Source organism: Scyliorhinus canicula, chromosome 5, assembly GCF_902713615.1.
Source record: "Scyliorhinus canicula chromosome 5, sScyCan1.1, whole genome shotgun sequence".
NCBI classification, from domain to species: domain Eukaryota; kingdom Metazoa; phylum Chordata; class Chondrichthyes; order Carcharhiniformes; family Scyliorhinidae; genus Scyliorhinus; species Scyliorhinus canicula.
In genome coordinates, this window is record NC_052150.1 from 51388794 (window position 1) to 51415422 (window position 26629).

Sequence of the window (26629 nt, forward strand, 5' to 3'; positions counted from 1 at the left end):
TATTATTCCTATCCAGATGATTATAAATTATATCTTTTATAATCCTCTCCAAGACTTTACCCACCACAGACGTTAGGCTCACCGGCCTATTGTTACCGGGGTTATCTCTACTCCCCTTCTTGAACAAAGGGACCACATTTGCTATCCTCCAGTCCTCTGGCACTATTCCTGTAGCCAATGATGACCTAAAAATCAAAGCCAAAGGCTCAGCAATCTCTTCCCTGGCTTCCCAGAGAATCCTAGGATAAATCCCATCAGGCCCCGGGGACTTATCTATTTTCACCTTGTCCAGAATTGCCAACACTTCTTCCCAACGCACCTCAATGCCATCTATTCTAATAGCCTGGGTCTCAGCATTCTCCTCCACAATATTATCTTTTTCCTGAGTGAATACTGACGAAAAGTATTCATTTAGTATCTCGCTTATCTCCTCAGCCTCCACACAACTTCCCACCACTGTCCTTGACTGGCCCTACTCTAACCCTAGTCATTCTTTTATTCCTGACATACCTATAGAAAGCTTTTGGGTTTTCCTTGATCCTACCTGCCAAAGACTTCTCATGTCCCCTCCTTGCTCGTCTTAACTCTCTCTTTAGATCCTTCCTCGCTTCCTTGTAACTATCAAGCGCCCCAACTGAAACTTCACGCCTCATCTTCACATAGGCCTCCTTCTTCCTCTTAAAAAGAGATTCCACTTCTTTGGTAAACCACGGTTCCCTCGCTCGACCCCTTCCTCCCTGCGTGACTGGTACGTACTTATCAAGAACATCCAATAGCTGTTCCTTGAACAAGCTCCACATATCCAGTGTGCCCAACACTGGCAGCCTTGTTCTCCAACCTACACATCCTAAGTCATGTCTAATGGCATCATAATTGCCCTTCCCCCAGCTATAACTCTTGCCCTGCGGGGTATACTTATCCCTTTCCATCACTAATGTAAAGGTCACCGAATTATGGTCACTGTTTCCAAAGTGCTCACCTACCTCCAGATCTAACACCTGGCCTGGTTCAGAGGTTACCTCAAAGTAAGGATTTTTTGGGTCCAGCAGAATAGCTGCATTGTTGCTAACTGTTTCTGCAGACCAATGAACAGGAGCAAGTTAAATTGTCCAGAATCGAAACAGGTAGCCGATTTTCTCCTCCCAAGAGAGAGATAGTAGTGAATTGAGGGTGTGCAACTTTAATATTTGACCCTTTTGATCTGTGGGCTGTTTTCTGGATTGAAACTATTCCAATTGCTCTGCTTTAGCACTTTGATCATCAAAACAAAACTGGTTCCATTGGTGAAAGGACAATGTTTGATACAGCAGCTTCTAGAGGAGTAAAACTCAGTGCTGTTGCCAAAAGTTGCTGTCCAATTTATACTTTAACGGTGCGCATCATTAACCTCAACATGGCCTATAATATACTCACATGATAGATGCACACACTGAACTTGTCAGAAAAAATTGGGGCTCATCTATTTTATTGTAAGTAAATTTTCACTGGTGACTTAATTACTGCCAGAGTACCTGTTGTGCTGAAAATCAGCTTTTTCAAATGTGGAGTGTCATTCCTCCTGATTTGGGGGGGACTTAAATGATTTAGATTTTTTTTTTTCCAAACTATCTTTCTCTCCAGTAATCTGATTATTTCGCTCTTGTCTTATTCCCTTTATCCGATTTGACATTGAATTAAATATTCTAACTCGACGTTTCTGGATTCAGATTCTGTATTAATAATTAATTCTTCAATTTGGTTAGGGCAATGCACAGTTACATGTTCTGTTCTGCATGCGTCCAGGATCTCTGTAAAACATACTGCTCCATTTTGGCTTTAGAATATGGAATTGTGCAGCATAAAAGGAAGTTATTTATTTCTTCGGTTTGATTCTACGAGTAGATTGTACACAACCCAGATGCAGTGTGTATCGAGTCTGTAACAGCCCTTTCGAAGGGCAATCTAGTTAGTCCCACTTTGTAGTAACTTCCACTGGTGTGTGGTGAATGGCTCACTGAATTTGTTCGCCACCGAGAGCAAAATATGGTCCCAGTATGTTTGAAAGCTGCAAAAAATAAATTCTACTCGAAATTCAATTCTGTGCACTATTTGATTTTTAAAAACGTTTAACCTATGTTAAAAGAGAAGGAAATTTCAGAAGGGAGCAGCAGCTTTATGTCCAGCTGCTTCCCAGGCAGTGGGCATTCTAAAATTACAACTCCAGTCACTGCAAAATGGTTCCTACTTCATTCTGTGAAATATAGCCTGAAGCTATATGAAGATCATGAAATCTCACTCTGCTTGAGAGTCAATTTAGTCCTTAGCACCTGATTTGCATTACATGTGCTTAATGTCAGCATGAACTAAAAATTACTTCATCCTGATGCTAAATTTGCAGGGTGATTGCATCTGTTAGTAACTTCTGCTGGCCAGCAGTTCTGGATCCAAACCTGAGTTAGTGGGAAGTCATGACTATTCTGTAGTACATGAGTCCTCCGCGTGACCAAAGAGCCTGACAAGATGGCACTCGAGTATAATTTCCTTGTTTCATTTTAAATCGAGGAATGTATTTTTTAATTGGGGGAGTGCGGTAGGAGAGGAAATTAATATTCCTTGAATTTTCCATCACCGTTTAAGGTCTAGCTTATGCCATGGACTTTACAAATGTAAGCAAGTATTTCCTATGAAGACTACAATTCTTGATCAAGAATCATTGTGACTTTTTCATCATAAGATGGTAGTCCTGGGAGTATAATACTCACAAGAAACAACGAATCGAAGTGATATACTTAAAAATCAATCTTTAATTGTGATTAGACATCATTGCTGCTGTTAAAACAGAGACCTTGATTAGCCTTGCCATGATTAAAGGCAAAATTACAACAGTAGTATTGATTTGATGGTGAGCAATGTGCAATATTTAATTGATAGAGACAAATAGCCTTTCACAGTTCCAAATATAGTTGCAGCGGTGTTGAATTTGAAGGTTGACATAATTGATGTGGTTTTCTATTATAGGAGGATGTGAGCTGGACTTGGCCCGGTTTTATCAGCTGATCAATGACATGGGTGGCATGCAGCAAGTGACTGACCTCAAGAAGTGGAATAAATTAGCAGACATGCTGCGAATCCCTAAAACTGCACAGGACAGGCTGGCCAAGCTACAAGAGGCCTACTGCCAGTTCCTACTCTCCTATGACTCCCTCTCCCAGGAAGAGCACAAAAAGCTGGAGAAAGAGGTGTTGACGGAAAAAGAGAACCTGGAGAAGAAGAAAGGACCTCTGGAAGCACATTCAGACAGCACGTACAAATCTCATTCCTTGCCCAGGTTTGAGCCAAAAAATGGGCTGGTAAATGGTGTGGTGCATAAAAATGGCTTCCGGAATAAGCTTAAAGAAATAGACACTGAATTGAAAACAGGCAGGCGGCGATTGTTTGCTCAGGAAAAGAAGGACAGTGAAGATGATGGTGAAGTTCTCAGTGACTTGTACAAGTGTATATATAAGGTGTGTGCGTTCACAAAATCTGCATCCAAATAGATTCACATAATATAAGAAGTGACTGCACACGATTGACAGTTATAGACTGGAGGTATGCTGAAATGTAATCCCATCCCTCATTTAGTTATCATAAACTGAATGTTTTAAATACCTGATTACCCACAGGTTAAGTTCAGCAGTCCCCCTGAAGACGACTGTCCTAGTAAATAACGATAAAAGTTTCCCATCTTAAAAAAAAGAACTGCCTTTGGTTTCATGTTATTGCAAAATCTGTGTTTTTTGACTTCTAGAACATTGCCAGTGATGTAGCTTGATATAATGCTTTGTGTTTTGCTCAGGAGCACATTCACGATGATGCTTCTAGTGCTAGCTGTGATATTTAATACAGATGTTTGGATTTTCACACGCAGCATAACTTTTCTACATTAGTGACCGCCAAGAAATAGTTCTTGGGTGTGAGACAGATCTGTGCCCAAAAATATCAATGTTTTTACTTTGTGTAATGAACATGCTGATGGATTTTGGGAGTACTCCATGCTGAGAGTTTTTTTGGGAAGAGAAAACTAGTTTGAAACTCTCATGTAAGAGAAAGGTGAAGTGCCCATCGTCTCCAAATGACTGCAGCAATGACTGACTCTCTAACATTGCGACTGTGCACAGTGAAAATTAGAATTGCACTTGTGCTGGAGTAACCCATTCCTTTCTAACCTTCTCGATCTCTTCTGCATTCATGTGCCTGCTGTCCCCTTTTGTGCCCCACCCCTTTTTTCTCCTTTCTCCTACCTTTCGGTCAGCTGGTAATGTAGTTGTGCAAGAATATTAGTGTGAGGTGCTGAGGTTTTGTGTAGTAATTCTCATATTGCTTCTATCCTGTTACTGAGACAACATGCTCAAAAATGGAAATTATTGGGAGTCGCGCCCGAGTAGAAATGATTACATTTTAAAAATGTGTGTCTTTGGTCTGTCTACTTTCGAACTTGTATGCTGCAAACCTGAAGAATAATTCTGGCCCTTTTCTAGTTGCAGTGATTTGTTTGCTGGTTCAGCATTGGTGTTTGTTGCTGGCTCCAAGAAGGCAGTGTTATTGGAATTTCTTGGAGGTTTTCTACTTTCAATGTGTACACCAGATGATTTGCAATGAAACAAGCTGCTTAGCTTAGCTCAAGGATTTAAAAAAAAATTGATGCCACATAGTGCTTGTTGGCAGAGTTTTACAGTTTAATGACTCATTTTCAAAATGTCGACTAATTCCTTGACACTTGATGACTGGAAATTAAACTGCCTTGCTCGATCACACTCTTTAGATTAAAACAATTAATCTCAAAAGTAGTCAACAGTTAATTGATACTTTACCCATTGATTTTGAATCTGACTTGGGCATAATTTCACTTCCTCAATTACCTTCTCAAAATATCCCATTTTGCAAATACAAAATTCGATGTCCTTACAGGATCAGAATCGTGGTCAAAGTTGCCAACATCCTCCCACCTCTGAAGGTCAAAGATCAGTTTCTCTCACTTGTTTGTGTGCTTGTCTCTTGTCCTTGCTGGCTCAGTTGGTAAAGGCAGCATGTTAGGTTTTTGAACCCGGAGAATCGAATATCCTCCTTTACCATGTGTACCTGAAACTATTCGGCATTCCCGTTTCTGTTTGCCTGACCACAGTTGGAAAGTTTGCATATGTTGATGTCAGGTGGAGACAGAATTGGCATTGCCGCCTCCTGTTACACTCTAGATTCCGGTGCTAAAATTGGATAACATTCCTGCCAGTTATGGATCCATTTCCAAGTAATCCACATCTTTGGGCCAGAAGGGGAGAACATTGACAAAAGAACCATCCACTCATTGCATACAGGATTTGATTCTTCCTAGTTAAGAACAAAATGAAAATACTATCAAGATTGTGGCAGCATATTTTTTTAAGTTCAACTGAGTTCATACTTAAATTATTCAGAAATGGCCCCACCCTGGGGTGATTTCTGTACACTAGTTTTTGCATCCTATTCAGCTGGAAAATCTCATCCATCCCCCCGCAATCATTTTTAGCTACAAAAAATGATCTAATTAATTCATAGTATGATTTGTAAAGTTTAATGGCACTCTGCAACCTCCTGCTTTATCTTTTTAAAATAAATTTAGAGTACCCTTTTCCAATTAAGGGGCAATTTCGCATTGCCAGTCCACCTACCCTGCACGTTTTTGGGTTGTGGGGGTGAAACCCACGTAAACATGGGGAAAATGTGCAAACTCCACATGGACCCAGGGCTGGGATCGAACCTGGGACCTCGGTGTGCAAGGCAGCAGTGCTAGCCACCGTGCTGCCCCTTCCTGTTTTATCTTTAAACATTCTGCAGGATGCTATCGAGGCAAATTTGAATTCTGTGTATTTAAGTTAGAAAAAAATGATGATCTCTAGTATTCTTTGATTCTTTTGCCCAGCACAGATATAGGAATGCTAATTTAAAAATAAATTCCATTTTGCCAAAAGCTGATACAAAATCGTAGCATTTCTAGCAACTTGACTGTTGACACGAGATCTTCAAAGGTTTGGTTGTAATGATATGTCCAAATTATTCAACACTGTGCGAAGTAAAGAACAAAAATAACTTTTTTTATGCAGTCTGTTGTGTCAAGAAGTTCCAATACATTTTGCATCTATAAAATGGATTTAGAAGTATGGACATAGGAACATCCCATCTGGTTTGTTTGTATTATTACTTGTTAATCTGATTTTTATAAAGCCATTTTTCATGATTGACCACCTGTATAAGTCTGCAGAAGACCATTATCAGCCTTGTGGTTAAGTATCACTGCAGCTACTGTAAATTGCACCAGTTACTTTAATTCTACCTGTGTGCAACATGTAGTTTGGTTTAATAAAAAGCAAATTACCGCGGATGTCGGAAACCTGAAAAAACAACAAAGTGCTAGAAATACTCAGGAGGTCAGGCACCCTCTGTGAAGAGAGAAATAAAGCGTCAAATATGACTTCAGAACTGAAGGAAGGTAGAAATATGATGGGCTTTATGCCATCAAAAGGGAGGAGTGGGAGGAAGAACAAAAGGAAAGGTCTGGAGTAGGATCTGGGGTAACAGATTATATGACAAAGATGTCCTGGAATAAAAGGCAAATGGGGGTGGCAAAGGTTATACAGTAGTAAAGAAAAAAGCATTTATCCAGAATGATTGTAAATGCCAGAATAATATATAGCTCTATCCAAAAGCAAATGCACAAAAACAAGATTCATACCGGCACATGGCAAAAAAAAAATCCAAGAAAATAGGAACAGATCTCGTGGTCTGAAATTGTGAACTCCATATTAAGTCCAGAAGGCTGTCAGGTTTATTGTGTTCGCCACCAAATAATAATTCATGTTCCCCTCTGCCTTGACTGTGCTGTGGACTTCAGTCTGTATTTGTTTGCAGTGTTAAGATTAAATGTTAATCATTTGGGGGGTGTTAAATGATCAGAGTGTCCACATACAAGGCTTACATTTAAAATATGGTTGCTTACTCAGCTTAATGGAAGCACTCTCATTTGAGTCAGAAGTTTATGCCTCACTGTAGAGACCTGCAAACACAATCTAGTACTGGGGGTGTTCTGCATTGCTGGAGAGCTGTCTTTTGTGTGAGACATTAAACTGAAGGTCCCATTTGGTCTGTCAGGTGAATGTAAAATGACTCCATGGCACTGAAGCAGTAGAGGAGTTCTGCCCTTGGAAATATTTATCCCTCAGCCACCAACACTAAAACTCAGGTTAATTGGTTGTTATCATGTCTGTTTTTTGTGGGGATGTGCTGTGCTCATATTGTCAGCCATTTTTGGCTATATAGCGATTGTTGAAACTTTGAAGTGTTTTGGGATAGCCTATGATTGTGAAAAGTGCTATTTTTTCAGAAACATGTAAAGTTAATGTTTTTATAAATCTCTTCATTAATATGGGCAACCAGCATTTAGTACAAATTTAGTGGGTGGTATTTAATGGAGGCGATGAAGGTTTTGGCTCCCAGCTGGAGAGCTGGTAAGAGCCCCTCTTTTCAGGAAGGCCTGCTGAATTAAGTGCCATTCAGGCACTTTACTGGCAGTGGCTGGCCTTCCCAGGATCAAGAACCCTGGGGGTGGAAGTACGACCTGCTGAGAGCTGCATGCTAATAAACTTGACACTGCGAGGGCATTAAATTCCACCCAGTTTCTCTACTGTCCTGAACATCTCTTAGATTTATTGTTGAATGTTTCAAGTAGTACTTGCACGAGTGATAAATATGGGATAATGCAGGAATTGTTGCTAATTGATTCCGACTTTTCATTTTTGGAAACTTTGCGTAATGCTATGCAAGAAGAATACAATGGATGACTGGTAATAATGACAATCCAGGTAACTGAGGTTGTCAGTGGAGAAACCTGTACCATCCTGCTTTAAGGAACCGTTGCTCCAGTGTCCTTTTTGCATAGCTCCTCTGCTCACTCTTCTTCCTCCTCCCTGGTTTAGAGGCTGTAGTTAGCCTTTCAACCAGCCCTGACGATCCCTTACTTAAAATCCAATCTTTGTCCCTCATCATCTCCCTGACCTCTCTACCACTTCTGATAACACTGAACATTGCTTCCTCTCTGTGGCCCACTTCTGAGGTACCAAACTGTTGTGGTTCTAGCATTGCTTGTCCCAATGCTAAAGCTACATTTCCTTAAATGATATTTCCTCCCGTACTTTCAACCATTTGTCCCTGTTCAAGAATGCCCTACTGCTTGGTGATTTTATCAAGAAGAGTCAATTTCAAATACAAACTCCAAATGCGCAACATTGCAGTAGTAACTGCTTATGCAACATCAAATTCTGGATTAATTGTGAACATGCAGTCCACATACACCATTGCTTGTTCTGCTTGTGCCAGCATCAGGGTGGAGCTGACAGAAGTTCATGCGAGTACAGCCTCAACCGGGACTTTGGATTCTTGTCGTATTACATTCACACATGTCCCCCCCCCCCCGACCATCTGGCCTGAGCTTGCAAAATCCTACCAACTGTCTTGGCTTGAGACTATTTGCACTTCTTTAACCTATGATTATCCCTCTCTCCAGTTGTTCTGTCTGGACCTGTAAAGATTTAATGACCGGCAAAGACTTTCATTCAAAGTATCGTCTTGAATCATTGACTTTGTCTATACGTGTGTTTCTGGAACCCACCTCTTCATTCCCCTGAGGAAGGAACAGCGCTCTGAAAGCTAGTGATTTGAAATAAACCTGTTGGACTTTAACCTGGTGTTGTAAGACTTCTTACTTGTTTTTAAAGTGTAAAAGCAAAGCTCTGAAGGGGTATAACTAGAAGAGTGAAGCATACAACTCGGCAATATTAAGATTGTGTTGCCACTGTATTGGAGTGAGAACATGGGGACTTTGGGGAGGCTACAAAGGTGGACATCTACATCGATACCAGGGCTTGGGCATTTGAGCTGTGACTCAAGACTGAGGAATTGGGAATGCCTATACTTGGAAGAACAAAGGTTAATTTAATCTCACTTTTTCAATAAATTCAGCTCCAAAATACAATTTGGTGTAACTGAAAACTGTGTAACCGGGGATACAAAATTGAGCTCAGGAGAGCGAATGTGAACATCACTCACACACACAGACACACAGCAAATACATGGAACAGACAATCCCAAAAACGCACATAATGCAACCAAATTCAAGAGAGTGTTGAGTAATTATTTTGGTAGAAGTGATTTTATGTCATGTTAAATTTTAAAAGCAATCAGACTTCTAGTTCTGTATGCTTCTTTGTAACTGTCTTGTCTAGTTCCACGGGTCCAAATCCACTGCTTCTTTGTCTGTGGATCGTTTCTCTCTCTGCTTTCTTCCATCATAGGCGGCTCTTCGGCCATTTGAGCATGTTTCCTTTGGCATTCTTTTCAAAAGCTCCTTAAACTTGAGGACGACAATGGTTAGCCCTGCTGCCTCACGATGCAGAGGACCCAGGTTCAATCCCAGCCCGAGTCACTGTCGGTGTGCAGTTTGCCCATTCTCCCTGTGTCCACGTGGGTCTCACCCCCACAACCCAAAAAAATGTGCAGGGAAGGTGGATCGGCCACGCTAAATTGCCCCTTAATTTGAAAAAAATAATTGGCTACTCTAAATTTAGTTTTAAAAACTCCTTAACCTTGCTGCCTCTCTCACTACCTTGAAAAGCCCCCCTCAGCCCTACACTTTGCACCATGCTATTGATCTACCCTTAAATCATTTGCTTCCATTCAGTGCCCATCTCTTTCTCAGTAAGCACTCTTGTGACTTTTTGTTACAAGAAACAGATATACAGACAGTCAAAATGCTTTTTTATGCTGGCTTATCTTCAAATATTGTATTTTATACAATGTATTACTTTTGAAGTTCACTGCTGGTTATGAAGAAATGAAAATAAATAAATTGCACGTGTACTGCCTTTCATGTGTAGGATATCCTAAGTAAAATGAAGTTATTTTGAAGTGGAAGCTGGTGTAGCCCAGTCAGGAAATGTGGCAGACAATTTGTGCACAGCATGGTGCAACAAACAGTGGTCAGATGCATAATCAGATAATCTGCTTTAGTTTAGTTGGCTGAGGGGTAAATGTTGGTCAGGCCACACAGAACTCTTCAGCCCTTATTTGAAAAGTGCCATGGAATTTTCTACGACCATCTGAGAGCAGATGGACCTTGTTTTAATGTCTCATTCAAAAGGCGGCAATTCTGAGAGTGCAGCGCTCCCTCAGCAATAGATTGGGAAGGTATGCAGAGATGGTTACCCTTTCTTTGAAACCACTGCAGCCGATGTGGTGAAGATGCTCCCAGAATGTTGTTAAGAGTTCCAGGATTTTGACCCAGCCACAATGAGGTATCAGTGATATTTTCCCAAACTGGGAGCTGTGGGTCTTGGAAGTGATTATATTTTCATAAAACTGCTGCCTTTTACTTTTAAGTGCCCGACGGGATGGATTTTTGAGGTGTTGTCAATTGGTAGGCCTACCAGTGATCTTTCAGAGTGGCTTACCTATCTGGTTTTGTAGTGCTCTGGAAAAGCACAATATTGGTTGGAGACTGTTATATTTGTGTGGATCTCTTGAATTCATTTATATTTTTTCATGTACAGGGACGATCTGTGTCACTGACGACATTTTATCGGACAGCTAGAAACATGGTGAATATGTGCTTTAGTAAAGAACCAACAGCAGCTGAAGTGGAGGTAGGACTCTGAAGCTGTGTACAAACCTTCACACATCACTATATTAACATTGGATGTTCAAATATGTGATGTGGTGACCAATGGGCGGTATGAGATTCTTCTGTCCCTGTTGTGTAGAATATTTTGCATGCAAGACTTCAGTATAAACTGGCACCAAACTGGGCCGGGATGTATGTAGTTGTTGTGGAAGGGAGGGGGAAAAGTCTGACCAAAAGTATACCAGAAATTTAATAATTGCATATTTGAAGTAAAAATGGGAGGCATGCGCCCTTCATGGTTTGGAAAGCTAAAATAGACCTAGGAGTGTTGTGATGCATTTATCCTGCAAGTTTAATGACTGCAAAGCAATGTCTGACCAATGAGGAAATTTAAGACAGATGAGGAAACTTTGGAACTCTCTTCCTCAAAGTGGTTGAGGCAGAGTCTATGAATATCTTTAAGGCAGAAGTAGATAGACTCTTGATAAGCTAGGGGGTGACAGATTATCGGGAGTAGACAGGAATGTGAAGCTGAGGTTACAATCTGATCAGCCATAATTTTATTGAATGGCGGAGCACGCGCAAATGTTTGAGTGGCCGACTGCTCCTAATTCATATGTTTGTATGTGTGTTAGTATGACAGCAGGTCAGCATTATCCAGTGATGTGTTAAAACTAGTTTATGAAGTTCCCAGTGACTCGGGCAATTGTTCAATCGATTTGATAATTTCCATATTGGGGCATAGGTTCTCTTTCTGTTCTTTTAAACATTTGTATCTCCTGTTGGCAGATAGATTTTTCCTTTCAGACCAATAGTTAGTATGGTAAATACATTCTTGGTTTGCTTGTCAGTTCCAACAGATGAGTTGGTAATAAATGCAGTGGGCAGGATGGCAGGGTATCCTGTTTAAATCCCAAAAGCCATGCTGAATCTGTGCAATGCCTGATCCAACTGGCCATTTAAAAAAAATAAATTAGTACCCAATTATTTTTTTCCAATTAAGGGGCAATTTAGCGGGCCAATCCACCTACCCTGCACATCTTTGGGTTGTGGGGGTGAGACCCACATAGACACGGGGGAGAATGTGCAAACTCCACATGAACAGTGATCCGGGTCCTTGGTGGCATGAAGCAGCAGTGCTAATCACTGTGCCACAGTGCCGCCCAGGGCACTGAATTACTTTAGAAAAGTCCTAATGGTGTATTTAGGGTACTGTTGGGGGTCAGTAAGACAGAAGGATGATGTGCCGGACCTTTTGTGACCTGTCAGGAATGCTATCATTGAGCAAAACATGGAGGATGATCGAACCCACAAGGTCACGTCGCAAGCAATATGGCAATTCTTGTTTTTTCTGTGATATTATTTTAGTATGTATGCTTGTTACTGTTTTTATTGGATCAGATGGCAAATGTGTATTTTCATAAAAATTGATATGAATTCATATTAAAATATATGTCTTGACTTAGAACACAGATGTAGAAATTGGAAATTTTTGGCCTTCTGTTTTTAACCGTGCCCTTGCAATAGGACAAGATTTTCCAATTAACAGTTTTATAAAGCTCAAGGGAATGTTGAGGAAACTCTATTTTGTTTTCTGTCATCTATTCCTCGACCGTTAACCTATCAACAATGATTTGTTTGCTTACTGCCATTTTCCTTGAGAAACCCAAGTTTACACTTCAAATAAGTTCCATGTGATGTGTCGGCTACTGTAGCGATTAAATGTTCCTATATTCAATGCATTATTGTAATTGAGTTTTTTGTTTTAAAATCGATGGTTGCATGAGGATGTTTCCAAATGTATTGGGTCCTGCTGCACAATGCACTAAACTTAATAATGGGGAGAGAAGTAATCTTCCAAGGCTTCACCATTGCAATTATGAGCTGGTAGGATATTCATAGGAGATTGACTTTGTCTTGGAGGAAAGAGGAATTTGGAAATGGAAGCTCCTTATGAATTTAACTATTGCAGATACGGGACTGTGTTTTTCTGTCTTGGCATTTTTTGGCTACACATTAAGTTTCCCTCTCTTTTCATTCCACCTACAGCAAGAATACTGGAGGGCTGTGGAGCAGAAAGATTCCCATGTAGCAGTGCATTCTGGGAAAGTAGACACAAAAGCACATGGGAGTGGGTTTCCTGTTGGGAAATCGGAACCTTTTTCAAGGTAATATCTAATTTCCAATTAACCTATTTTGGTCACAAATGTAACTCTTCCAGCTCCTCCATCATGGAGAGCTTTAATAGCCCAATCTTTCTTAGCCAGGATTATGTTTTATTTAGTTAAGGCAGGGTGAAGGGATGTTTCTCAGGCAATAGATTTTCACGTGTTTATCTTTTTTACAACAGGCATGGGTGGAACCTTACAGTCCTTCCTAATAATTCAGGGTCCATCCTGCGACATTTTGGTGCTTTGTCAGGTAAGAAATGTGTAGTAAGTGAGGATGTTTTTGGGAGTGTAGGGGAAGATGCAGGGAAAAGGGGATTCTAGAAGGGATACTAGTTTGTAATTAGTAATGGGCCTTTCTCAAAATTTTCAGCAAGGTTATGATTTGAAAAGAGTAGACACGGTGAGGTAAGAGTGTATTCCTATTGAACCTATAGATAAAGATTTTGAGTGGATGCCAGGAAATATTTTGTTTTACAAAAAATCATTGTGCCCTGAAACAAACTTCGATTACATTTGGTGAGTCTGGACCTTGCCACACTCCTTGAATATTGTTTTTATCAACAATTAAAATGGGTAATTAGGGGCGGCACGGTGGCACAGTGGTTAGCATTGTTGCCTACGGCGCTGAGGACCCGGGTTTGAATCCCGGCCCTGGGTCACTGTCCGTGTGGAGTTTGCACATTCTCCCCGTGTCTGCGTGGGTTTCGTCCCTAGAACCCAAAATATGTGCAGGGTAGGTGGATTGGCCTCGCTAAATTGCCCCTTAATTGGAAAAAATAATTGGGTATTCTTAATTTTTTTTTAATGGGTAATTAGTTTGTTTCTATCAACAGTTAAAGTGGGTAATTTGTAATGCATTGTAGGCAATTACAGGTGATGGGGAGATGCTGGCATATTTTCCAATTTTTGGGGCCCTATATAGTGGTAATACAGAATGGACTAGTAATCCAGAGGCCCAAGCTAATGCTCTGGGAAATGTGGTAAGATACAACCACAGCAGCTGGTGGAATTTTAAATCAATTAATAAAATCTGGAATTGAAAACTAATCTCAACAATAGTGACCATGAAACTATCATTGATTGTTGTAAACGCCTATCTGGTTCACTAATATAATCTGGGAAAGGAAATCTGCCATCATCACCTGACCTGATCTACATGTGACTCCAGATCCATACAATGTGGTTGACTGTTAACTGTCTTCTGAATTGGTCCAGCGAGTCACTCGTTGAAGTACAATTGAGGAGGGACAACAAATGCTGATCTTGCCAGCAAAGTTCGCATCCCATGAAAGAACAAAAAAAATATTGCGCTCTCCTGGAGTTGGATTGCAGTAGAAAGTTGGAGCGTAATTTCATTTCCTGAGTTGGCCACAGCTATTTTCTCTTTCTTACTCCAGAGGCAGTCTTTCCACAACTGAGGACGATTTGTGATGCAAAGGCCTTCCATAGGGATGGAGTGAACTTGATAGTCAATTCTGGCCTTTTCGTACGCTTGCAGGCTTTTGCCAGGCTGATTTGTTGTGGATCGACAATACTTGCCGTGGAGAATTGTGGCCACTGTTTCACCCACAACAGCCTGTTTTGGGTTTCTGAAGAAAATGCTAATGTGTATGACCTGGTTATGCTGCAATTTATTTTTTTCATTCTGTTTAGGAGTGACGATTCCTTGGCTAAATATTGGCATGGTTTTCACTACCTCATGCTGGTCACGAGACCAAAACCACCTTCCATACATTGACTACTTACACACTGGTGCTGATTGCATTTGGTAAGTGCCTGTCCTGGGGAGGCGGGGGGGGGGCTCTCCCTTGATAGCCCCACTTTCAGCAGATTTGGACCCGCAACTAGCTCTGGATTTGGATTCAGTTTACCAACTTATTCTGTCACCCAACACACACACAGGTCGATTTCTAGTTCAGATGCACTATTTTGATGTTGCATTGTGGGGTACCAGCTCGGGGAAGTATTTATGGAGTTGTGATTTGAATTTTCATGCCAGAGAACTGATTCAGAATAAATCCGTTGTTGCAAACGGTGCATGTCTTTTTTTTTTTGAAAATTTGGTTTCCCTCAGTTGAATTCACCTGCCCTGTTTATACTTGCTTTTATCCCAGTTAGCTGTAGATCTGGATTCTACCTGAATCCACTGTCTCAGTGTAAATGAAGCTTCTTGTGGCTGGTCCTCACTAGTCAGTGTTTGGTCATCAAGTGTCACCAAGTACTTTATTGTTGAGGATAATAGTTTTTTTTAATTCTTCCACCAGATTGAACTGAAGACCTGCTTCACTGACACAGAAGTGAGTTAAACCTTTTGTCCATATCCTTAAATTACCTTTAAAATTGCATTAATCAAATGACCAGTTAGCCAGCATGGACAGAACTTAGCAAATCTGTGTCAGACAGGCAGAGTGTTCAGCACTTTAAAGGGCGGGCTCAAACTAGATGCAACTTGCTATTCGTTTAAATCATGAACTTGGTTTCCTCCTCATCTCCATACCTGCCCCTCGTCCTGTTTCAGTTTTTCAGCACTGTTTTTAATTGTCTTTTTTTTTTTTGCAAACTGCTTGTGTGGCTCACTGGAGTTGACACCGTTTTGTCTTAATTCAGTGCATCTTGAGATGCATGTGGGTGGACAGAGGCTTCCTGGTCAGACCTGATGCCATAATCGAAGGGTCCGATAAAGCTCAATGCTGCGGAGGTTTGCGGATTTGAGTCTTGTGCCATCCTAATGAGATGCAAAGCAGCAAACCCAGGTATATTTATAAATCCTTGAAACAAGATTGAAATGTAATTTATTTTCTTAAGCGAGTTCTTTAAGTTGAGATGCCCCTTAATGGTGGTCTTTCTAGTCTGAACAGCTTCAGTAACCTGCAAAACTAAATGGAAACATTCAAATTTTTATGAAAATATTATTGATCACATGTTTGGCACAACTTCCATGTATGCAAACTGCTCTCTGTTCTAGCATACTAGCCAAGTTTAGAGAGGCACACCCCCAGGAATCATCCCAAGCAAATTATCTCAACCTGCAAAGTGAAATTAGTTCAGTAAGCACAGTATGTTCTGTCTGCACTTCTTGTTTGAAGACCATTGATTGATGGGAACAATGAACTCCTATTGACCGCTACTTTGAAGATTATCAGCTAACTTTCAGAAATGCGACCTGCACACATACAATGCACTTTGCAACCCAATTGACTTGGACATTAAAACCACTTGTAATGGAATAGTAAAATTCCCACCTGGTTATTCCAACAATTCTGCTTCTGTGAATGGCATGACAATTACATATGTTGGCTTTTTTAAAAATTGTGAGATGAGCTTTTTCTAGTTGTTCCTCTAAGCATGTACGCAGGTATACTATTTGTTCCAGTGCCACCTCTGTGAGAGGTGGTACATTACTACTAGATGCAAACTCAGAATGTAAAAAGAAAATCAAAATGGTCCAGGTTCTCTTGATAACCATGGAAAGTCTGATTCTGTTGGGAGTGCTAATTGCAATAAAAATACTTTTTTTTTGAAAGAAAAAAATAACTTTAAATAGTTGCTATTCCTTTTGAACATGTTTCAAAATGGCAAGTCAAATAGTGGCAATACTAATGCACTGACAATAAAAATTTAAGCCAGCCCAGAGCAACCCTGCTTATATATGATTTCTGAGCAATCTGACATCTTTGCAGTTCATATTTGTTTGTATGAACAAACCTTTAGTTCAGGAGAAATTGCATTTAAATTCGATCAAGCACATCAGCTCATAAAATTTGAAAAATAAATTCTGGTTCTTGTGTAGTTGCCACATCAAAGTTTTCTAGTTTATATTCTATTTTGTATAGAATTAATGGAGTTCTCGATCAAATCGATACTAAATTGTATTTCAGTTCCTATTGTGCTTGGCTGATCAGGTGGCAAGTTACTTGATTGAGAGGGAGGGAGGGGTCCCAGGGCAGCTTGTGGAGAGGAGCATTGTCATAGAATCACTAAGGCACAGAAGGAAACTGGTCAACCCATTGAGTCCATGGCGGCTCTCCAGAGCAATTCAGTCAGTCCCATTCATCCGTCCTACTCCATAGTGCAGCAAGTTTGTTTCCTTCAATTGCCTTTTGAAATCATTGTCTCTGCTTCCAGCACCAATCTTAGGTACCGGTGTTTCAGGTCTTTTCGACTCGTTGGATAAAAATGTTCTTCCTTGCAACTCCCTGTATCTCTTGCCCAGAATCTTAAAACCGTGTTCCCCAGTCCCTAGGCCTGGTACCATCAGCTAATTGAACAGCTTTTTGTCAACCTAATCTAAACCAGCCATGATCTTGTGCACACCCAGTTCTCTCCTCAATCTCTTTTGCTCTGTGAAAGGAGATCCCGGGACCTAATCTTGTACCTAAAAATCACTCATCCCTGGAACCATTCTGGGGCGTTGGGGGTGTAGTGGTAATGTCACTGGAATGGGAATCCAAAGGTCCAGGCTAAAACTCTGGAGACATGGATTCAAATTCCCCCCCTCAAATTCAATTAATAAATCTGTAATTAAAAGATACTCTAATGGAGATCATAAAACTATTTGTCAATTGTTGTAAAAGCCCATCTGGTTCCCTAATGTCCTTCAGGGAAGGAAATCTGCTGCACTGGTCTGGTCTCCATGTGACATCAGACCCATAACTACAACAATGTGGATGACTCTTAAATTGCCCAACACGTTTCTCAGTTATATCAAACCCCTAAAAGGAATGAAATTTGATGGATCACCCAGCATTGACTTAAGCACTGGAAACTTCAACTTCATACCCAGCCGACCTTGCAAATTCCTCTTTACTAACTTCTGGAGGCTTTGCCAATATTTAGGCAGCTGTGTCCTAGTTGAGCAACAGCCTGGCATTGTCTGCCTGGCAGAATTCTGAGATTATGACTATGTCACTATCATAATAATAATAATCTTTATTGTCACAAGTAGACTTACATCAACACTACAATGAAGTTACTGTGAAAATCCCCTCGTCGCCACATTCCGACACCTGTTCGGGTACACAAAGGGAGAATTTTTAGAATGTTCAATTCACCTAACAGCACGTCTTTTGGGACTTGTGGGAGGAAACCCACGCAGACACGGGGAGAACGTGCAGTCTCCACACAGAAAGTAACCCAAGCTATAACCATCCTTGCGGTGGTAGCACAGTGGAATCCAGTTGAGAGTTGTCCTGGGAGTCATCAACACCAGCTCTGAACTCCATGAAATCTCATGGCATCAGGTCAGACGTGGGCAAGGAAAGCACCTACCATACCCCCATACCTGATGAATCGGTACTCCTCCATGGTGGATACCACTTGGAGGAAGCACTCAGGGTGGCACGGGCAAAGAATGTACTCTGGGTGGGAGACTTCATGTCCATCACCAAGAATGGCTTGATAACACCATTGCTGACTGATCTGACCAAGTCCTAAAGGACATAGTTGCTTGACTGGATCTTCAGGTGGTGGCAAAGCTGTTTGACCTCATCCTTGCCAATCTACCTGTTGCAGTATGGGTAGGAGTGACAACTGCACAGTCCTTTGGAGATAAGTCCTATTTTCACATTGAGGACACCCTCTGTTATGTTTCATGGTGCCACCACTGTGCAAAATGGGATGGATTTCGGACAGATGTTGCAATTCAAAACTGTGCACCTGAGGCGCCAATGGCCATAAGCAGCAGCAAAATTGTATACAATCAAAATCTCTCACCTCATGGTTACAGTGGATTTATCCTCCACTGTACCATTACCATTATGAAAATGAAATGAAAATCGCTTATTGTCACGAGTAGGCTTCAATGAAGCTACTGTGAAAAGCCCCTAGTCACCACATTCCGGCGCCTGTCCGGGGAGGCTGGTACGGGAATCGAACCGTGCTGCTGGCCTGCTTGGTCTGCTTTAAAAGCCAGCGATTTAGCCCAGTGAGCTAAACCAGCCCCATTAGGCCAGGAGATCAACTCTGGTTCATGAAGGGTGCAGGAGGGCATATCAAAAGCAACACCAGACAAACCTTAAAAAAAGGGGTGGGATTCTGGGATCCTGAGGCTAAGTGTTGATGCCGTCGGAAACGCTGTCACGTTTCTATATGGCGCCAACACAGCCTCAGGATCAGCAATTCTGGCCCCTACAGGGGGCCAGCACGGCACTGGAGCGGTTCACGCCGCTCCATCTGCTGATTCCGGCGTGAACTGGGCGCCGCGGGATCCGCGCATGCTCAGTAGCACCGGCGCCAACGCACACATGCACAGTGGCATCGGCGCCAACGTGCGTACGGGCAGTGGCTTCCTTCAATGCGCCGGCCCTGACAAAACATGGCGCAGGACTACAGGGGCGGCATGGAAGGAAGGAGGCCGTCAGCCAGAGATGCCGCCCCACCGATCGCGGGCCAAGCCACATCGGAGGCCCCCCACAAGCCACCCTTCCACGCCGCGTTCCCGCCGGCTGAGAGCAGGTGTGGACGGCGGCGGCGGAACTTGCCATTTCTCCGACGGCTGCTCGGCCCATCCCGTAGACTGGCCCCCGACCGGCGCCACGCCAACTACGCCGGCCCAAATTACGCTGATTCTCCGCTCTACAGAGAATTGCGTGCGGCGTCGGGGCGGCGTGGTGCAATTCGCGCTTGTTGCGGGATTCTCCGGCCCGGCTGGGCTGAGAGAATCCCGCCCCTGGTGTCAACCGGGTAAAGCTACGCAGAAAGTGATAGACAGCTAAGTGATCCCACAACCAATGGATCAGATCTAAGCTCTCTGCTGTCCTGCCGCATCCGGTCATGAACGATAGAAGACAACTACAGGAGAAGGCTCCATAAATATCCCCATCTTCAATTATGGGATTGCAAGCTGCAAAAAACAAGTCTGAAGCTTCTACAACAATCTTCAGCCAGAAGTGCCAAGTGAATAATCCATCTTGACCACCTCCTGCAATCCCCAGCATTATAAATGCCAGTCTTCAGCCAAGTCGATTCACCCCACGTGATATGAAATGGCTGAAGTTACTGCCAAAGGCTATGGGCCCTGACAACATTCCAGCAATAGTGCAAAAGACGAGCTCCAGAGCCAGCTACTCCCTAGCTTAGTGGTGCCGGTACAGCGACAAAACTGGCACCTACCCGACAATGTGGAGAATTGCTTGGGTACATCCTGTCCACCAGCAGGAAAAATCCAAACCAGCCGATTACTGCCCCATCAGTCTATTCTTGATCATCAACATTATCAGCAGAAGCCTCACTGATGTGCAGTCTGGGTTGTGCTAGGGTCACTCAGCTCCTGACCTTATTACAGCCTTGGTCTAAACATGGACAAAAGTACTGAACTTTAAAGCTATAGTGACTTTCCTTGACAGCAAGGCAGTATTTATCCTAGTATGGCATGAAGGAGCCTAACTAAATTGAAGTCTGTGTGAATCAAGTGATGAAACTCACTGGTTGGAGTCATTCCTAAAACAAAGATTGTGGTTACTGGTGGTTGATCATCTCCATCCCTTTTTTTTTTCTTCTTCCATTTAAGGGACAATTTAGTGTGGCCAGTCCACCTAACTAGCACATATTTTGGGTTGTGGGGGTGAAACCCACGCAGACATGGGGAGAATGTACAAACTCCACATGGACAGTGACCCAGGGCTGGGATTCGAACCCGGGTCCTCAGCGTTGCAGTCCCAGTACTAACCGCTGCATCACCCTCTATCATCTCCATCCCTGAACAGCACTGCAGGAGTTCCTCGGGGTCATTTCCTCGGCCCAACCACCTTCAGCTGTTTCATCAATTACCTTCCTCCATCATAAGTCAGAAGTTGGGTGTTCAAAGTCAGTACTATTTGCGGGGCTTCAGCTACTGAAGCAAGCAGTGTCCATAAGCAGCAAGAACTGAACAATATTCAGGCTTGGGCTGATAAGTGGCAAATACCATTTGCGCCACACAAGTATCAGGCAATGACGATCTGCAACAAGAGAGAATGTAACCATTTCCCCATGACATTCAATGGCAGTACCATTGCTGAATCTGCCACTATTAACATTCCCAGGGTTACCATTGACTAGAAACCGAACCAGGCATATAGATACTGTGGTTACAAGAGCAGGTCGTCGGAAGCTGGAAATTCTGCAGGGAGCACGTCACCTCCCAACGACTCAAAACCTGTGCATAATTTGCAAGAGACGAGTCCAGGAGTGTGATAGAATACTCTTCGCTTGCCTGAATGAGTGCAGCTCCAACAACAATCAAGAAACTTGATACTATCCAGGACAAAGCTGCCCTCTTGGTTGACACCCCATTCACAATCTTAAAGCAATCCCTCCACCACCGATGCACACTGGCAGCTGTGTGTACCATCCGCAACATTCCCTGCACAACTCAACAAGGCTCCTTCGACAACACCTTCTAAACCCGTGACCACTATGTCATCGAAGGATGAGGGCAACAAGTTCATGGGAACACCACCAGCTGCAGGTTTCCCTCCAAGCCACACAACATCTTGACTTGAAATATTTTGGCCTTCCTTCTCTGTCCCTGGCTCAAAATCCTAGAATTCCCTCTGTAACAGCACTATGGGTGTGCCTATACCACATGGACTGCAGCAGTTCAAGAAGGCAGCTCGCCACCAACCTCTTGAGGGCAGTTCGGGATGAGCAATAGAAGCTGCTCTTGCCTTCCTGTGAAAGACTTTTAAAAACATTTTAACAAATTTAAATTTCTCATCTAGGACCCTCCTACAGTGTTGTGACAACATTCCAGCAATAGTGCAAAAGACTTGTGCTCCAGAGCTCAGGTAAAGCTCAGGTTAGGCCACAACTAAAGATTCAGTATAAATTCTCTGCCCCTGTTCTCAGCACCTCTATTTATGAAATCCGATTCCTATATACTTTGTGAACTACTCTCAATACGTCCTACCACCTTCAAGGATCTGTGCACATGAATGCTCTTTAGAACTGTGAAGAATCAGTCTATATTGTGTCTCTCTTCTGCATCACCTCTCGCTTCTCTGCATTAAATTCCATCTGTTACTTGCCTCACTATTTACTAAAACCATTTTTAAAAACAAATTTAGAGTACCCAATTCATTTTTTCCAATTAAGGGGCAATTTAGTGTTGCCATTCCACCTAGCCTGCACATCTTTGGGTTGTCGGGGTGAAACCCACGCTAACACGGGGAGAATGTGCAAACTCCGCGGACAGTGACCCAGACCCTGTATCGAACCTGGGATCTCGGCGCTGTGAGGCAGCAGGGCAAACCCACTGTGCCACCTTGCTGCCCAACCCTATCTATATCCTATTGTAGTCAATTGGTATAATTTTCACTGTTTGACACACCACCGAGTTTGGTACCATCAACAAATTTTGTAATTTTACCCTCTATTCCAACATTCATGTTTATATGTGCCACAAAAGGCAGTGGTCCTAGCATAGGCCATTGGGAAACACCATTGTCTACCATCCAATAATCTGAAAAACAACCATTAACATGACTCACTATTATCTCTCGTTAAACCAATTATCCAGCCCAATGAACCTCAGTTCTGTTAACAGCTTTTTATGTGGTAACTTTGTCAAATACTGTCCATATAGATACATTCACTGCATTCTCTTCATCAACCTTCTCTGTTACTTCATCAAAAAATTTAATTTGATTAGTCAAACATGATCTGAGTTTTACAAATTTCTGCTGGTTCTCTTTAAGTAACTCCGATCTCTCCAATGTTTACATTTTCCCTGATGAAATTGTCACAAGTAGTCTTCAATGAAGTTACTGTGAAAAGCCCCTAGTCGCCACATTCCGGCACCTGTCCGGGGAGGCTGGTACGGGAATCGAACTGTGCTGCTGGCCTGCTTGGTCTGCTTTAAAAGCCACCGATTTAGCCCAGTGAGCTAAACCAGCCCTTGTGATGACTGTCTCTCAAACCTTACCCATCACTGATGTTGATGCTGATGGCAAGCTCTGCAACTATCTGCACCCACAATTGCCTTGGAAACGGGAAGCAAGCCCATTTGGACCATGTCACTTATCCATTGAACGTAATAAGCCTTTTCAGTACCTTCTCAACCCATCTATGACCTCTGTTTCTATCAATATTGCAGCTCAAGCCAACTATATTCTTGCCCTACATTAATTAGCAATTAAAAGCGAGAACCGTGTGGGAGTCCCTTGTTTCCCCCCCCCAATCCCTTTTTCTATCCCTGAGGACAGTATGCGCTTCCCACAGCCCCAGGTGAGGTGGGTAACTCTACAGATCAGGGGTTTAATATAGGCTCTTCTTTGCTCAATTACACGTGAACTGAGGCCATCTGGTGGTGAATATTGAACAAAATACTCCAGCTGCACTATGGTGAAAGGGGAAGAGTTAATCTGGAATGAAGCTAAGCAAAGAAACATATTTTTATAAATCGCGGAGCTGCAGTGAATGTTGTAATGCTGGTCCGGAGACCATACCTCCGCAGAGAATATTCTTGCACTGTAACTATGATGGTGAGTATTTGCCCACAGATGTGTGGACAGAGACCAATGGAGGTCTGTCTTCTGCATCATTCTGTAATTATATAGTAGCTGTTTAATGAATATATGTTGAGAGACTATAAACTTTTTTGGCCTTTGAAAAAGACTGTGTGTGTGTTGGGGGGAAACAAAGCAAGGCTAAAAGTCACGCTGTGTGACAATTCCTTTATTACCTGTGTACAGTTGGGAGACTTATCTTTTTGGGAACTCTGGGCTAGTTGTTATTTGTTGTGTGTGTATGTAAAATTTTCCACAGATTACATAGGTGCAATGGGACTGCTGGTGTGCTGCTCTGGAAAAAGTAATCCCTGCGCCATCACGAGCTACAGTCCAGAATAGGAAATGGTGCCATTTATGTCCTGTTGCTTGCAAGCTTCGGACTGTGACATTTTCAGCTATCTTCCTTTCTCCAGGTATTGTATTCCTGCTGAGGAGAAGAGCAAACTTGATGAAGTTGTGCATACCCTGCTGCAAGCTAATGGCACGTCAGGGCTGGACATGCTTGAAAGTAATATAATGGTAAGAACAAAACTTTGTGTATACATGAGGGGACATATTGGTATGAATCATTGGTCCAGGTTCTATCTTTTCCCCAGCTTTTGCCACATTAAATAGGTGGCATGGGGAAGGGAACAACAAGGTTTTTTTTTCTGTGCCCATCACTCTCCATTCAAAACTAAGGAAGGAGTGAATTTGGTGACGTCTGGTAGGTTGCACATATTACTCTGTGATCAAGGTATAGGCAATGGAAAAGGAAAATAGGGTTTAACTACAAAAATGAAGTCTCTTCGGATGTTATTTCATTCCGAGACATTCATGGACATCTGAATAGTTGAACTGCATAGTCACTTAGCAATATACAAACCTAAAGATTACCGCCAATGATACCACATCCTGATGAGATGGATGCATTCTCCTGAACAGAGATGGAAGTGTGATAATGTATGTGCTAGAGTTCAGATCTTTAAGTATCAACACTCTTAGTGCCTTTCCTTCTAAATTTCTAAACTCTGTAATTGGTGCTTATGGATTTGCTATATTTCATGTATTAGAGAAATGTGACATCAGCCCTATCAATCATGGCTGAGTTGGACTTTATTCTTTCAAGTGATCTATCTGGATATTGCTGGCTAGACCAGCATTTGTTGCCCATCCCCAATTGTGCTCGAGAAGGTGGTGATGATCTGTCTTCTGAACTGTTGCAGTCCATCTGATGTATGTATACCCACAATGCTGTTAGAATGGGTATCTCAGGATTTTGATCCAATGACAGTGTGGGAAAGGTGATAGTTCCAAGTCAAATGGTGTGTGACTTGGTGGGAACTCAAAGTCGTGATGTTCTCATGTGCCTGCTGCCCATGCCCTTCTAGATGTTGGAGGTCGCAGGTTTGGAAGCTTCGGCTGAAGGAGCTTTGGTGTGTGCTGCATGGCATCTTGTATAATGATGCACTATAATGACACATACGTGTCAATGGTGGAGAGAGTGAATGTTTAAATTGGTGGATGGTACCAATCAGGTGGGCAGCTTTGTCCTGAATGATGCTGCGCTTCCTGAGTTTTGTTGGAGCTGCACTTGTATACAGGCAACACACTCCTGTTGCAGAATTAAGTCAGAATTGGAAAATGGCAATGGGCCCATCAAATTCATTCCATTTGGTTTATTTTATTATATTGTGGATTTCACTTCTACATTACCTGTTGATTTCTCACTTTGAAGAAACACTAAGTTGCTGCCTCAACATATGGGGAAGAAGAAAAGCAGGCAGCTATTAGTATTTGCACATCAGTCGACCCAAATTAGTTACATATCTGGGAGTTATTGGAATGAGGGCCCTAATGCATTGACATTCTAGTTGCTTACATTTCTGTGGCCTCTGCCCTGAGGGAAAGCTACGTTGTTAAAGAAATTAAAGGTTCCTTAACACTATTTGGAGCACAGGAGTGTTTCCTGGTGTTTTGGCTAGCATGTATCCATTAACCAAGACAAATAAAGTGGATTAACTTGCTATTTATGTCTTGTTTATGGGACCTTATTGTGTGCTAATTGGCTGTCTCATTTGCCTACATAACAACAATGACGACACTCCAAAAGCAATTCATGACTGAGAAGCATTTTAGGACGTCCTGAGGGTGTGAAAAGTACTATATGAATGTAAGCTGGTTCTTTTTTTTTATTTTATGCTCATCAAGGTGATGTATGTTAGCGCTAGAGAATAGGATGCTTTTCACTTCAGTTACCCAAAGTCAGCATCAGACATTCCCATGTTGGGTGTAGCATGTTTAGATGCAGAGTAAAGTCCTAACTGATTACCAAATTATATTTTCACTTCTCCCTTTTTCAATTGACTCCTTTATCTTTGGGATATGGAAATCTCTATGATAATCTCATTACCTCCTTATCTAAGTTTCAAAATTGCTTTTAAAATTGAGTCCCATTGTTCATGGGATCCACTTGCAAACTGGGCACTATCTTATTTTTACTGGGTAAAAAAGATGGTAACTTCGGCTTGGTTTCAGATATGGATGCAGCATTGCCTGTATATTCTGACCTTGATGACTTGGCCAATTTCATGGTATCAAGTGCAAAGCTGTTCATAAGGACTTTTCCTTTGAATATCCTTGTTCATATGCTGTCCTAAGAAGTTACTAAGGATGTGTTAATGTCCTAGAGTAAAACACCATGTTTGCAGATTGGGATTGCAGCTTCCGTCACTTCTATTGATATTAGCTGCCAGTGCTCCTTTTGCAAAAAAGCGATTCTATCTGCAGGATGTTTTGATTAAGGAAGGAAGATTTCTCCCTCTTCACGCACTCTTAATTTCTGATATGAGCATAAAGCAGTCTGGTTGGCTCTTAACTGTCTTGGAGAAGGAATATGTCACAAAAGGACCTGAGACAGTTATGACATCTGGGACTTTGTACTCGGCTGTTTATCTAGAAGCCATGTAACGTGGCAGTCTTGTGAGGGGTGTTCTGTAGATCTGTTAGTGCAGTGTATGATGGGCTTTTAAAAAAATATGGTTTCAGAAAACTATAGTTTTCTGGAGTTGGATCTTGTAACAATGTGTTTTTGGAGGCTTTTAAAATGAGTTAACTTGTATACATCCATAACAGTAAGGGCATTAAGGTGATATATTTAAAGGAAGGAGAATTCAACAGTTTATGAAGAACATATTAGCATATTGAACCTTTACTTTGAAGACTTAAAAGACAAAATAAAGCATTTTTCCCACTGGTACCAGAAACATGGTTTTTATCTATGGGGATGTAATTATTGTCCCAGATCTTCAGATTGAATCAGATGC

General features: G+C 42.0%; 1 protein-coding gene across 5 annotated transcripts in view; it reads left to right on the forward strand.

Annotated features, from left to right (window-relative positions):
- The window catches only part of jarid2b (jumonji, AT rich interactive domain 2b), a 536459-nt gene that overhangs the window by 441523 nt on the left and 68307 nt on the right, over positions 1–26629 (forward strand). For all 5 annotated transcript variants that reach the window (XM_038797042.1, XM_038797041.1, XM_038797044.1 and 2 more), the window contains 6 exons: positions 2998–3485; positions 10596–10688; positions 12716–12834; positions 13017–13087; positions 14491–14605; positions 23738–23843. In XM_038797042.1, coding sequence (XP_038652970.1) covers positions 2998–3485; positions 10596–10688; positions 12716–12834; positions 13017–13087; positions 14491–14605; positions 23738–23843 — 992 coding nt within the window. The remainder of the gene's footprint in view (positions 1–2997; positions 3486–10595; positions 10689–12715; positions 12835–13016; positions 13088–14490; positions 14606–23737; positions 23844–26629) is intronic.